The 15,335-nt window shown below is 53.6% G+C and overlaps 1 protein-coding gene across 1 annotated transcript in view; it reads right to left on the reverse strand.

The window, feature by feature from the left end:
• The window catches only part of GALNT16 (polypeptide N-acetylgalactosaminyltransferase 16), a 75,080-nt gene that overhangs the window by 13,855 nt on the left and 45,890 nt on the right, over positions 1-15,335 (reverse strand). The window contains exons 2-9 of the mRNA XM_045564903.1: positions 13,329-13,486; positions 11,304-11,402; positions 10,277-10,344; positions 9,681-9,746; positions 5,938-6,059; positions 3,698-3,785; positions 1,618-1,702; positions 1,189-1,292 (exon numbers count right to left, since the gene is read on the reverse strand). Of these exons, the coding sequence (XP_045420859.1) occupies positions 1,189-1,292; positions 1,618-1,702; positions 3,698-3,785; positions 5,938-6,059; positions 9,681-9,746; positions 10,277-10,344; positions 11,304-11,402; positions 13,329-13,486 (790 nt within the window). The remainder of the gene's footprint in view (positions 1-1,188; positions 1,293-1,617; positions 1,703-3,697; positions 3,786-5,937; positions 6,060-9,680; positions 9,747-10,276; positions 10,345-11,303; positions 11,403-13,328; positions 13,487-15,335) is intronic.

A 15,335-nucleotide genomic window follows, 5' to 3' on the forward strand; every position in this document is an offset into this window, starting at 1 on the left:
CTGCCTCACTGATGGCGCAAGAAACTTGGTCGGGATGAAAAAGGAAACAGGGGGAAAGGGTCTGTAAAGGGCTGAGTCCACAGCAAGCGCTCTGTTTGGGAGGCCGCCCGTGGGGGCTGCACCACCGGGCTCGCCTCCCTCAGGCTGCCGGGTTCAGCCAGCAGGAGGCACCACCAGGATGGGGGGCGGAGTGAGGGGGTGTTGGGGCACCCCGGTGGTTACAGCTCCCAGCAGGCACAGCCCTGCTCAGTACCACACTGTCCCTGTGGTTCCCTCTATCTTGCCCACATCCTGTAAATAGGCCCTTTAATAAACACCCACATCGGGTGCACCGTCTGTCCCCGGCCGGGACCCTGACTGACACACGTTTTATCTAACCTCAGTCTCACCAGCAACCTGGGAGAGAGGGCCCTTTGCTTCCTATTTTGCAAATGAATAAACTGAAGTTGGAAAAGCTGGCTGACTTCCCAGCTCACACGTACTGGAGTCCAGAGTGCAGGCTCTGACCCCACTTGGTGACCCACAGTGCTCTGGGGCCCTAGTCCCGTGTGCCCAGAGGCCAGAGCGTGAGGTCCCCCCCACCCCACTGAAACACTTCGCCCCACCTCTGTCTCCTTCACTGCTGCTTCAGGGAGGGGAGGGGGCAGCTTGCCACCTTTTCTGAGTCTAGAGGGTGCCTATGGCCACACGCCATGCATTTCCTTTAGCATTCACGGCAACCTCTTGAGGAAACCGAGGCTTTAACTTGCCCAGGGCCAAACGGCTTGAAAGTGTAGGGCCAGGGTTTGCACACAGGCCACCTGACCCCATTGCTTACATGTACCCACCACCCTCTACCGCACACTTCACAGCACTTCTGGGAGGGAAGCAGCCGCGTGTTTGAGCCGTGATCCATGTTACAGCCTGTATGTTCTTCCACAGTCATGTCTAGCTATGCAGCCACAGGCTCCCCAGAACACCCAGACCTCTTTGTTTACTAACTGTGTGGCTCTGGACAAATTACTTAACCTCTCTGTGCCTCAGGTTTAAAATGGAGATCAGAGTGCTCACCGCAGAGGGTCCTTGCAAGGATTAAACGACTCAACATGTGTAAAGTCCTTAGAACAGACCCTTATGCACAGAAAGTGCTCGGTCAGGGTTAGTTATTATTATTGCTATTGTTTTTACTGTTATTATTTCCCGACTCACCAAAATTCTCTCCCCCCCAGATGTCCATCTGGGCATCATACTTTCCCAAGTGGTTAAACCAGGCCTTGTCAATCACGAAGATTCCTCCAGCAATGACAGGTGTCCTGGAATAAGGAGAGGGGAGAGGTGACATGTGAGCTGCAGAAGCTAGGAGCCCCTTTAGATGACCCAGGACCCAAGGCCACTTGCCCCCAAATTCCCTGGTTGCAGAGCCACAGGGGTGGGATATCTGGCCAGCTCCCTCCACAACTGACCCTGTGGCCTATGTCCTCTCTGTCCTGGCAGACAGAGTCCAAGGGCCAGAACAGAGTCAGCACTTAAACTGTGCACCCTCAGGAGTCCTGGCGACTGACACAGCCTCCCAAGAGCCTCCCAGGCCCCCGACCCAGGGGAGGAAGGGGTCTCCCCAGAGCCCACAGCAGCCCTGACCTTATGGGCCTGGTGGGGTCTGTCCGGGTCATCTTCTGCTCAAGGGGGATCTGCTCCCACTTGAAATGCAGGCTCCAGTCGAACCCTACGGGACAGATCAGGGTGAGGACAGGGCTCAGGGCAGACCCTTCATTCCACCACCCCTCAGTCTCCTTTGATCAGCACCCAGCTTGCACAGGCCCTGAGCTCATCATCAGAATGAGATGAGACCCTACCCTCATGAAGTTTACAACCTACTGGCCAAGACAGATGACAAAGATAAATAAATAAGTGGATAATATGTCAGCTGGGGTGAGAAGTGCTAAAAAAAGAAAAGAAAGGTGGAGTGCCCATACTATTTCAGCAAGGATAGTCAGGAAAGGCTCTCTGATGAGGTGACACTTGAGTAGAGACCTGAATGAAGGATGGATCCATGCAGATATCTCAGGGAAGTGAATTCCAGGCAGGGGCAGCAGCAAGTGCAAAGGCCCTGGGGTGATTTCCCAAAGGGGAAATGCCTGGCTCCCTTCAAATTCCAACAAACCCCAATATCTAATCAATGGCTGGGTCCATTTACTGGGAGTCCAGACCCCCAAACAGGAAATCCTCTATCATACTAGTTCTCAGCAACAGATTCTCTAGAGCAGTGGTCTCCAACATTTTTGGCACCAGAGACCATTTTCATGGAAGACAATTTTTCCACAGACTGGGAAGAAGGGAGATGGATGGTTTCGGGATGAATCACGTGAATTACATTTATTGTGCACTTTATTTCTATTATTATTACATTGCAATATATAATGAAATAATTATACAACTCACCATAGTTTGGGGACCCTTGCTCTAAAGCATCACTGTCCAATAGAACTCTCTGCAATGATGGAATTGTGCTATATCTCCATTGTCCAATATGGTAGCCACTAACCTCACGGGGCTATTGAGCACTTGAAATGTGGCTAGTGTGACAGACTGAATTTTAAATGTTATCTAATTTTGATTAATTTAAATAGCCAAATGTGGCTACTGTCTACTGTACTGAACAGCCCAGCACCAGAGTCTGGACCAGAGCAGTTTAAAAGAAATATAATGCAAGCCACAAAAGTAAGCCACATACATAATTTCAAGTGTTCTAGTAGTCACATCAGAAAAAAGAATATATAAAATTATTAGTAATTTGAATATTTTTAATGTAACATGTCCCAAATATTATCCTTTCAACATGTAATCAATATAAAAAATTACTAATGCGATATTTTACATTCTTTCACACTGGAACCCTGTTTTGTTTTTGTTTTTGTTTAAGACACAGGGTCTCCCTCTGTCACCCAGGCTGGAGTGAGGTGGCACAATCATAGCTCACTACAGCCTCAAATTCCTGGGCTCAAGCGAGCCTCCCGCCTCAACCTCCTGAGCAACTGGGACTCCAGGCGTGTACCACTGGGCCTGGCTAATTTATATTATTTTTTTTTAGAGAGACAGGGTCTCACTGTGCTGCTGGTCTTGAACTCCTGGCGTCAAGCAATCCTCCCACCTCAGCCTCCCAAAGTGTTGGGATTACAGGCATGAGCCACTGCGCCCGGCCCTGGTGTGTTTTTTATATTTACGGCACATCTCAATTCCAACTTGTCACTTCTCAAGACTAGCCACAATTCGAGAGCTCAATAACCAAATGTGCTAATCGTCACCGTATCACACAGCACAGGTCTTAACCACCTCTGGGGTGTCCATGTTAGGAATTCATGCAAGGCCGAGGGATTCCCCCCTCCCCAAGACAGCTGTCACATCATGGGCTTCTGCTGGGACTTGTAGCTGTGGTCCCTGAACTGGCACATTTGGGAAGGACGTGTCAATGTTTAGGGGGAGGGAAAGATGAGAGACTAGCCTGGCTCTGCCACTGACTGTGCCAGGAGCCTGCAACTGCCAGCTCTGGCCCTTTGTCCCCAACCCCCGGGCTCCACCAAATCCCTCCTCATTTTCTCTTCAGGGGCAGGAAGGTACGAGACCCTCTGGCACAGCTGGGAAGAGCACCAAGCCAGGGCTTTGCCTGCCCTCACCTACCTCCTTTCAGGTCTAGGGCCCCTCCCCCGGGAGCAGGACCCACCTCCGCGAAGGTCAGCAGATGCTGCAAGGTAGGCAAAGTTGTCCAGGCTGATGACATCAATGATGGGGCTCACCACGCGGGTGTGGTCCTAGGAGAGAGATGCGAGTGAGGCGAGGGACTCCTCTGCAGGAAAAGGCCCCGCTGCCGGCTCTGGGCCTCCCTGAGCCACGGGGCACTCAGTGCTTCCTACAATATGCCCAGGGCCGCCCCTGGGACCTGTCCTGCAAGTTCCCTCCTGGCTCCCACGTGCTCTTCCAGCCTCTTCCTGGCACCTCATTTGGAGCCCTGCTAGGATCTCACCTCCTCAGTGAAGCCTTCCCTGACTGCTGTGGGCTGAAGCGTTTCTTCCTCTTTTAAACTGCTCCCACAATCACAGTCTAGACAATTCCCGGGACAGGGGTTCATGTGCTGCCTGAGGTGGCTGTTCTATTGCTGGTTTGAACTGTTGCTTGACTAAGGTCATTTACCTTTGTATACGTTTGAGTTGAGTCTTCCCAACTGGACCACTGGCAGCTTGAGGGCAGGAACCCTGTGGTCCCTGGGTAACCTGGGTGCCACTCCTCTCACACCACAACCACCTTGAGGTCAGACTTGCCACTCCCTTCATCACCTCCCAGAGCACAGATCCAGCTCCGCCACATTGCTGCATAATGCTGATTTTACTGAAGTGTTTGGAGGCGGGGGACAAGGTGGATTATGTCATATACCACACACAAAACTTAATCACCCTTCCTGAGCCCTCTCTTGTCTTGCCCTCCACGGAGGGACACGGAACAGGCCTCTTCTTTCTCTCTCCTCTCCCTCTACTCTGCGTTCACCCCCACGGTCCTCTTGTCTGCAGCTCGGAATCCAGCTCTGCCCTCGGTTCACACCCACCGTCTCAGGATAACGAAGCCTGGGGGGTGGCTGATCAGGGGAGACCACCGACGGATCTTCAGTGCTCCGCGAAGGCCTCACCTCTTTCTCTTTATAAGCTTTTTTGTACTGAGATATAATTCACATACCATAAAATTCACCATTTAAAAGTGTACAATTCAGTGGTTTTACGGTGGTACAGCCATCACCTTACCTAGTTCCAGACCATTTTCATCACCCCACCGAGAAACTCTAATCCACTTTCTATTTCTATGGATTTGCTTATTCTGGACATTTCATATAAATGGAATCTCATAATGTGTGGCCTTTTGTGCCTGCCTTTCACTTCATGTAAGGTTTTCTCAAAGTTCATGTATGTTGTAGCATGTATCAGTACTTCGCTTCTTTTTAAGACTGGATAATTCTGTTGTATGTTGTATGGACAGACCACATGTGTTTGGCCATTCATCAGCTGATGGGCATTGGGTTGTTTCTCCCTTTTGGCTCTTCTGAATTATGCTGCTCTGAACACTCCTGTACAAGTTTTTGTGTGGATGCGTGTTTTTATTTCTCTTGGGTATACACCCTGCTGGGGTCATATGGCAACATATGTTCAAACTTCTGAAGAATTGCCAGACTGTTTTCCAAAGTGGCTGCGCTATTTTATAATATATTTCACCAGCAATGTTTGAGGGCTCCTACTCGTTCACATCCTTGCCAGCACTTGTTATTGTCCATCTTTTTGTTTACAGCCATCGTAGTAGGTGTGAAATGGCATCTCATTGTGGTTTCGAGTAGCATTTCCCTAATGACTAATGATGTTGAGCAGCTTTTCATGGGTTTATTGGCCATTGTAGATCTTCCTTGAGAGAATATCTATTCAAATCCTTTGCCCATTTTTAAATTGGGTTATTTGTCTTTTTATGGTGGAGTTGTAATCGTCTGATCCTTCTCTGCCATCTGCCCAAATCCTCCCCATTCTGGAGAACAGCAGGCACGCGGTAGGAGCCCTCCTCCCCTGTTCTCTCTTTGAGAACACCATCCTTCCCCTCCCCCAACAGCTCCCAGACTGACCAAGAGCTGCCAGCACAGGCCCCTGCCTCCCCCAGGAGAAAAACAGCACCCATTCATAGTAAGGGCTTTATAGCTCACCGGACTTTCATTGCATTTAATTCTTACAACAACCCAATGGGACAAATATTACCATTATCCCCATTTTCTGGTGTGAAAGCTCAATGAGGTGAAGTCACTCGGGGAGAAGCAAACCATTTAGGCTTCCTACGATGCCCACCCAACTTGCGAGACTGTTCCATACACCCGCATGCCAGGAACATGGTGGTGAGTCCCGAGGGACACCCAGCTCCCCCAGGGACAGCCCGGCTCACCTCCTTCACCCTCTGCAGCATGGGCTGCAGCCACTCAGTGTTCACTTCACAGTGGCTATCCAGGAAGGTGAGGATGGCAGCTGCGGCCACATCTGCCCCGCGAACTCGGGACCGGATCAGCCCTGCAATAGAGTAGACAGGCGTTGGTGCTGAGACCGAGCCACTTTGCTTCCCAACCATCCACTCCAAAGTCCCAGGGCTCTCTGCCCCGTCAGGTTTCCTCTGAGTTATTGTGATTGGACTTGACTTTGTACTTCTGCTTGTTTCCTCCCTGCCTCCCCTTCTTCTTCTCATCCATCCATCAACATCATTACCCCAGGGTCATTCCCTGAGTGCCCTCCATGTGCCAGACACTGTGGGCTCTGGGGACACACCAATGAACAGTCACAGCTGAGCGAGTGGAAAGTGCGGTAAAGTGTGATTTGGTACTGAGGAGAACCAGAAAACAAACCTTCCCCGGGGAACATCTGGGTGGTCCCCTGCAGCCCACCACAATGTGTGGCATCGAGAGAATCTTCTGGACTAAGACAGGCTTGAGTTTGCATGCCAGCCCCTTCGCTCACCTTGAGCACGTTATGTAACCTCTCCGAGCCTCAAGACCCAGAGAGATAATAGTCCTTGCCTTCAGGATCAAAGGAGACGACAGGGAGAGAGCCTGGTGCCCGGGAGACCCACAGGTGTCAGATTCTGCTCTTCTGCCCCCGGTTCCCGACAGTCCCCAACTGCTCACTGGATGGCAAAGAACGGTCTTGCTTTGGGCAGCTCTCTGCTCAGGGCTGGGGGCCTGCGCGGTCAGGAGAGAGGAGCCCCCGCTGGCCCACCTCTGCCAGAGCAGCCCTCCGTGCCCTGTGCGCTGTGGGGAGGGAAGGGCCTCCCTCTCAGGGCTCTGAGGACAAGCAGCTCCCTGGAGAGATTTCCTAGCCACACCTCTGCCTCACGCTCTGTCTATCCACCAGCCAGCCAGCCAGCCCAAAGCCCATCAGTCCCATCCATCCACTCCATAGGTATCTATAAAGCATCTAACTATAAATTTCCATTTACTGTTGGCAAAATGCAAGGACAGCATATTCCCAGGCCTGACGGTACCTACAATCCTTAGCTTAGGAAACATTTCTCTTTGGCCACTTCCATTCCAGCTTGAAGGTTTCCCTCACCAATGCCCTCTTGGCCCCCGGCCTGACTCGTCTTTCTTAAATATATCTATAACATCACTCTCTGACTCTAAAACCTTCAGTGGGCCGGGCACGGTGGCTCACGCCTGTAATCCTAGCACTCTGGGAAGCCAAGGTGGGTGGATCGCTCGAGGTCAGGAGTTCGAGACCAGCCTGAGCAAGAGTGAGACCCCGTCTCTACTAAAAATAGAAACAAAATTAGCTGGCCAACTAAAATATATATAGAAAAAATTAGCTGGGCATGGTGGCGCATGCCTGTAGTCCCAGCTACTCGGGAGGGTGAGGCAGTAGGATCGCTTAAGCCCAGGAGTTTGAGGTTGCTGTGAGCTAGGCTGACGCCATGGCACTCACTCTAGCCCGGGCAACAAAGTGACACTCTGTCTCGAAAAAAAAAAAACCTTCAGTGGCTCCCACTATCTGCCTCATCAAGTCTAAAAGCTTTCTCCTGGCTGCCAAGGTCTTCTGTCCTCTCCATTCAGGCCACCATCCCCCCTGCTGAGCAGGCCGGGTTCTCACAGGAAGGGCATATAAGGGGAGGGAGGGTAAGAGGCTGGGCTTTGGGTGGGGTCCCCAGGATGTAATCCTGGCTTCTCCATTCACCACCCTGGACAAATCACTGAACCTCCTTAAACCCCAGTGTCCTTATCTACAAAGCGGGGACAGTGGGCAGTTACAAGGACTGAATGTGAGAGTGTGGCAAAGGGAATGCCGCAGGGAGCAGAACTCAGGAGGAGGTTAGCTAGTGTTAAGTTTCCCGTCCCTGACGGCTGCCTTTGCTGGCAGAGTCCCCGAGCCAGGGGAGCCCTCCCATGCTCCCCTTCACCTGCCTCCCGACACCCCCACCCCGTCGAGGCCCACTCCTCCACAGAAGTCCCCCCTGCTCACCCCAGCTCTGCGATCCCCACGTCACCCACACATAACTATCACCAGCTGCTGCCACGGGGGAATCTGACCCTCAACCACGTACTAAGCCCTCCGAGGGCAGGGACCGTGTTGTGCACAGCAGGTCCTCAAGTAATGTTGTTTTGTTATAACATTGATAAGAAAAAAAAAAAGATTCCTGGCCGTGGCCACTGTCTGGGTGGCGTTGGCGCCTTCTCCCCTTGCCTGCGTGGGTTTTCTCAGGCCTCCGCCCACATCCCAAAGCTGTGCTCTGCGGGGAACCTGTGCGTCTAAGTTGTCCCCGTGCAGGGGGTGCCTGTGCGAGTGTGCCCTGAGCTGCCAGGAGAGGCTCTGGCCACCTGAGACCCTGACCTGGGTAAACAATTAGCTTGTTTGTTTTTATTAACCTCTTAAATGTATGTATAGCTCACATTTACTTCAATGTTTAATATTAGAAATGTTTTCTTCTTTATTTAGAAGTTTGGTGGTATTTTTGTGACTAGAAATATGCTGTTGGAACTTAACTCTTTTTTTTTTTTTTTTTGAGACAGGGTCTCACTGTCGCCCTGGCTAGAGTGCAGTGGCGTCATCATAGCTCACTGCAACTTCCAGCTCCTGGGCTCAAGTGATCCTCCTGCCTCAGCCTCCCAAGTAGCTGGGACTACAGGCATGCACCACCATGCCTGGCTAATTTTTCTATTTTTAGTAGAGACAGGGTCTTGCTCTTGCTCAGGCTGCTCTTTAACTCCTGGCCTCAACTGATCCTCCTGCCTCAGCCTCCCAGAGTGCTAGGATTACTGGTGTGAACCACCACGCCTTAACTTTGGTTCATATCAATTAGCCTCTGGTAACACTGGTTTTGTTATTCATTGTTTCCCTTAAAGTTGCAGTTTCCAAGAATCTGTTGATGATGGTAAGTGGGGACTTACTGTACTTCTTTTGTGTCCTCTAGAGCTGTGGTCCCCAACCCCTGGCCATAGCCTGGTACCAGTCCATGGCCTGTCAGGAACCAGGCCTCTATCACCACCTGAGCTCCACCCCCCATTGCCCCCCCACACCCCTGGCCCATCCGTGGAAAAATTGTCTTCCACGAAACTGAGGAACTGGGGCTATGCAGCAGGAAGTGAGCAGCGGGAGCAAAGCTTCACCTGTATTTACAGCCGCTCCCCATTGCTTTCGTCACTGCCTGAGCTCTGCTGCCCCTCCAACCTGCCCCCCAATCTGTGGAAAAATTGTCTTCCATGAAACTGGTCCCTGGTGCCAAAAAGGTTGGGGAGCACTGCCCTAGAGTGACATGCACAGTGCTATTCTGTAGCTGGTGCTCCCAAACACCCCTTGATTGGCAGTGAGGTCACAGCTGCTTCATACTTCCCTTTGATTTTCTCAAAGCCTTTCCATACAGCCCATCTCATTTAATCCTTACAATAACCTTGCGAGGCAGAAAGGGTATTATCATTATCCCATGTCTCAGAAGAGACAACCAAGGCAGCCAGAAGTAGAGCAACTTGCCTGCAGTTGTGCCGTGACAGGGGCCGAGCTGGGATAGGAGGGTCTTTGGCAGACCCTGGTCCCAGCCATCAGGAATACAGCCGGGCCGTGCTGGCCTGGTGTGCCATGATGCCAAAAGGAGTGGGGAGGTGCAGAGGACTACACCAAGATGGATCCACGGGGGCACCCAGGAGGACTCACCTTCCCGCCGGTCGTTGCGCAGGCACTTGACCTTGGGGATCCTGGTCAGGAGCAGACAGTCTTCAGCTGAGGATGTAGAGAAGGAAGGCAAGCTCATTCCGACAGGGCATCAGACCAGGGGGCTGCCCAGGAGCTGTCCCACACTAGGCCCAGGAAAGGGCTGGGGTGGGAGGATGGAGGGGCTCGGTCATCATCCCTGGCCAAAGGATGGCCCTGCTCCCAGGCCAGACTGGAGAATGCCTACCCCTATGGCATTGCCTCACCCCACAGCGCACCAGCAATGATCACCAGCCCAGCTCTTATCTCGTATGGCAGTTGTTATAACCAAGGATGCTGCTGCTGCTGGTTTTTTTTTTTTTTTTTCATGTCATCTCACGGGTGTCTCATCCAAAGAAATACCACCCCTTCTTCCCCTCCTTTGGCACCAAGGAACAGGGCCAGGGAGGGGTCCTAGAAAAGACCAAGGATCCACACATCCCCACTGAGGGGCAGAGAGGTCAGTCTGGGATGGCCAGGACAACAGCAAGAGTGCTTGCCTCGGTGTTCTGGGGAAACGAGGGGGTATGGAGGGTGCAAAAAAGAAGGTGAACACTTACAATCTGAGCTGAAGTCATCCACTAAAATGATCTCTTGGATCAAGTTGGCAGGAGTTCGGTTCAGGACACTGGAGCAGCAGTGGGGATGGAAAGAGCCTGGATTTAGGGGCCACCTCCCACATACCCTCCCCTTGCTGTTGGGGGCTCTCCCACTGCCCAGCTCCGGTGCCGGCACACTGGCCACAGCAACTACTTGCAAACTTCCTGGGCCCTAATCTGTGGCTGAGAAGCAGCGTGCTCCTCGGAGGACCAGGCTGACTCTGTTGCCTGGGCCCTTGGGCACTTGGGACCAACCCCAGATCGAGTGGGGCAATTGCCCTAGTTGAGTTGTCAAGGCAGGAGCTGAGCTGCTCAGGCTGCCTGAGCCTAAACAAGCCCTGCCTGGGGACAAACCCAGCTGGACCGGAGCTGCCTGCCTGGAAGGCTGGTGAGGCTCCTTGCAGCCTGATAAGGCAGGTGGGGTGTTCTCAGGGAGCCCCCTCTGCTCCCTCCCTCCTACAGTCCCTTCTCTTCCTCTGCTCTCTGGGAAAGAAAACCCAAGCTTCTTTCTTCCCTGGAATACCACTGGACACTCCTTTCCCAATCCCATTCTTGTCTAAGTTCATTGAGGTAATGGGGCATTGAGGGTTAAACTTGACCACAAGCCCAAGCTTAGGAGGAGAACAGAAGGGGCAGCTCTCTCTGACTCGCTGGCAGGCACCAGCCAGGCTGCCATCTCCCCTCTGGAGGCCTGGTATCCAGCCCTGCCTCCCTCTGCCCCAGTGCCTGCATTTCTGCCCGCATCCTGGCCCCTGACCGCGAGTTAGACTGGTGCATTTCTCTGACAGTCGGACTTCTCGGGTCTTCCTGACCCTGATGCACCAGGCCCAGCTTCTCAGGAGGACAGACCCACCCTCCCAGTGCCCGCTGGTCTTCATGCTGTCTGGCCACGGCACCGGATCTCAGTCCTCCCCTGCCTGAGGCACTGCAGGTCACCCGCCGGCTTGGGGGCAGCACCACCGCGATGAGGGTGCCACGCTGTGCTTACCTCTTCACCGTCCGCAGGAGGGTGGAGCGGGCCTCGTTGTGGAAGGTGATGATGACACTGGTGGCCGGCAGGTCCAAGGAGTAGGACACAGACGGGCAACTGAGAAGGGAGCAGGGAAGTCAGAGGCCTTCCTTGGGGCAGGCTTGAGGCTTTTCTGTGTCCAGTGTGCTGCCCCCCAGAATACTTCTGGGAAGCAGAGAAGGCAAGCCCCAAGCCAGGCCACACCCATGCTCCCCTCCACGCCCATGCTCCAGCCCACACTGGCCCAGCACCCCGACGCCACCCAGCCTGGGGTCCTCAGAGGGAAGGAGTGGGCTGGAGGGCCTTCCAAGGCCTGGGGGCTCCTTACCCAAGACCTAGAGCACCCAGAGCCCCAAATCCACTGACATGTTTAGGAGGGCACCGCACCAGGCCCAGGACACAGCCCTGACCCCACAGACAGAACTCCCTGCCGGATGAGGCAGGGGGAGGGCAAAGGGGAAAACTACCTCTTTTTTGTCTCCTGATACCCTGGAGCCTCTTCCTTCTCTTCTCTCAGCTCAGCAAGTTTGGGGGGATCTGGAGAAGAACCACCCCCCACACCTGCCAGGGAGCTCCCCCCTCACTGCCCAACAGGAACAGCCAGCCCTGCTGCAGACACCAGGCTGCAGAGCAGCCTCACTCCCCCTGGAGTCTGGGTCCCCCGTGAAACGAGCCCCTGAGAAGACACTGAAGACATTTCCCACCATCCTGCTCCCTCCCCAGCCATCGACAGACAGATTTTTTGGCCCACAGGCTCCCCCTCCTCTAGAAAGGGGGTTAAAACAATCCATTCCTGCTAGGCTTCAGCCCTGTTTTTTCTGCAAACGCATTTATTCGTGCTCCCGGGCAGCTGGAAGGCAGCCTCACTGCTGGTTTTCGTAGCAATCTTCTTTATTACAATTGCTCTCTGACTATTCCAGCAGTGACTATTTTTTCATTATGGCACTCATTCCACCGACAGCAGCTACAGCCCGAATTCCCAGGCCCATTTCCTGCCCTGCAGAGCAGACCGGGTCAGACAGGCAGGAGTCCCACGAGCCTGGGACCCCCATGGGACAAATCCTGAGAAGCTTAACAATAATTCTCCTTGACAGGGGTGTGGCGTAGCAGTGTGGAGGAAAATTCTCTCCTGCCCCCTGAGAAGCCATGTTTTCCAAGGGCCTGTGGATTTGGGGGCAGGAGTGAGCTTGGCTGGCTGCAGAGGGGTGTGCTGGGAGAAGATGCCTCCTGGGTGGCAGCCCCCAGTGCCTACGTCCAGAGCCCCAGTTCTCTGTCCTCGTCCCCCAGCCTTGCTGGACCAGGAACTATCCTGACAATTTGGAGTCTAGTAGAAGCTGCAGCCTGGAGGGCCGCAGGGAAGAATGAGCTCACACCAGCACACTGGCTCCACCACAGGAGACCTGCCCACCAAAGCCAGCACCACCTTTGTCCCCCTACACACAACATGCACACACATACACGTGCATATGCATGCATAGGTGTGTGCATGTGCACATACTCACATACATATGCACACATGCATACACACACCATGCACACACACATGTATACCCATGTGCACATGCACACACATACACATGGACACACATGCATACACACACGTTATCCACCTCAGCTTTCTAAGAGAGCCTGGCAGCAGCAAATGGCACCTCACCAACCCACCACTGACTTGGATGCAAAGAGTCTCATTTTAAAATGTACACAGCCCCAAGGGCAATTACCCCCTTAAGTTTCTCAGGGAACACCTGAAAAGGTTCAGCGATTATCCAGGCCACGGCCTCAACCCACAGATTTGGGTCACCAGGTCCTCTGGGCCCCGGGGGCCAGGTGGGTCATAGCTAGGGCTGCCCAGGAAGGGTCTCCAGGTGGAGCTTTGCAGACGTAACCTCGTCTGCAGTGCATGCAGACATGAGGGGACAAGGCCCCAGGACTGACTGAGAAAGAGTTTCGGAAGCTGGGAAACGGCCAACCGTTCTTTGTTCGCCAGCACAGAGGAGGCCATACCTGTAATGGCGGGTGTCGCGGATGGGCCGGTCGGGGCTCAGCTTGTCGCTTTCCAGCTGGTTGAAGGCGTGCTGCCTGTAGGGGTCCTCTCCGGCCTTCAGCTGCTTGGCCGACAGGTACGCCTTCTCGTCAAAGCCTTTCGAGGGTGTTCCTGTCACCTGAGACAAAGGTCAGGATCAGAGCGGCCACAGGTACACACCAGGTGGGAGCCACCTGCATTATGTCATTTGTGCCTCACCCCAGCTCTGTGAGGAGGGGATCCTTACCTCCACCATGGTACAGACAGGGAAACTGAGGCTCAAGAAGCTTTAAAACAAAGTGTCCAAGGTCAGAGCTAGTAAGTCTCAAGGTCTGGATTCAAACTGGTCATTTGGACTCTGAAGCCCACGCTCTTAACCGATGTTCTTTGCTGGATACGGGGAGGGTGAGTCCTGGAGCGCACCAGACCCCCAAGACAGGGTGTCCTGAAGGGACGACAAACGAGCACCTGCAGATTGACAGTTTCCTAGGGATGGACTTGGGCCTAGCACTGGGCTAGGCACATAGGAGATGCCCAATCAGTCATACACCAGGCTTGGATGAGCTGCTGCAGAGAGAAGTGCCTGTGAGGACAGCAAGCCCTCGCAGGCTGCTGCCAGAGCTGCCAGAACTCAAACACACAGGCGGCAACACAGCTTCTCTGGGACTCTGCATGCTGGTGAAATGGCCCCATGTCAGATCCACTGGGCCACAGGCACTAAGTGCTAGGGAGAGACGGCTGACAGAATCTGTGGCCCAGCCTCCCTCCTCCTTGGCCACACACTACCCTGTGATCCCAGAGTCCCCAGTGAGAGACATTAGGGAAGGACACATCTGAGATGAATGGATGGATGGATGCATCCTGACATCTCATTATTTGAGCCAAACTGCTGGCCAGATGCTCCCCAGAGTGCCACGAAACATCATCAACTATGAGTGCATCCCAACTCCAACCCTCCCACCAGCCAGCAGCCCTGGGCTGAGGTGTGGCCCTCCCGAGGCAGCAAGAAGGCTGGTGGGAGCCACCCACTCACTGCACCCTTGCATGAGGACTCCGTCACGGGCCCAAGCCTAGAGGATGGTCCCAGCAGGCAGCTGGGCCTGCGAGAGAGCAGACCGCTGTGTGGGCTGACACTGGGAACATCCGCCAGCAGCTCCGGGCCTCCGTGTTGCCCTGAGAGCCTCGCCCCCAACCTCAGTGGACAGGAACGCTGGAGGTCCGGGGAGCTCTTATGTCCTGAACTGCTGCCACTCTGTAGTGCTGTCACCTTCTCAGGTTGGCTCCTGTCCTAGGAGCCAGTTGGAAGCTCTGAGGGCAGAGCAGTGAGGGAGATCTCGCGTCCACTGGGCCTGCCCCACGCCAGACACAGTCACCCAGGATGGTGGCAGGCTGTGGCTGCTGCACCGGAATATTCTGAGGTGGTGCCACGCAAGGAACCAAACAGATGTGGCAGAGCCCCCCATGGACTCAAAATCCATTTCAGGAAAGACAGAAGGAGGGAGAGAAGGAGGGAGGGAGAGAGGGACAGAAGGAATGTTCTGGCTTGAGTCCTGGATTGCTAGAAGGATCCAAGCTGTCCAACTCCAAGAGTGAGAATAAAAGGGAGAGTGATCCTTTGTGTCCTTCCCGCCCGGCAAAATAATGGGTGCTAACGCCACCCCCCATCCCCAACGTCAGAGCAGTGGAAAGCATGATGGCTAAGGAGCTAAAATTAAAGAAAAGCTGCAGAGGGATGATGTGTTGAAGCTCCCAAAGGGAGAGTACTTCATTATCCTACAAGTGGACTGTGGGAAATAACCATGTCTATTTATTTAGGACTTAATGGCCACTCTGCGGGCACGGGAAACCGGAGTCCTCACCCCACACTCACTCACAGCCCAATAAACACTGATCGAGAGCCACCCAACTTTCAGCTCTGGACGCCCTTCTGCGAGTTCCAAGGATCACCTGAGCACTCATTCATTTGTGTACAAATGCTTGAATTCATT

The sequence above is a fragment of the Lemur catta genome, chromosome 1 (genome assembly GCF_020740605.2).
Source record: "Lemur catta isolate mLemCat1 chromosome 1, mLemCat1.pri, whole genome shotgun sequence".
Lineage (NCBI taxonomy): Eukaryota > Metazoa > Chordata > Mammalia > Primates > Lemuridae > Lemur > Lemur catta.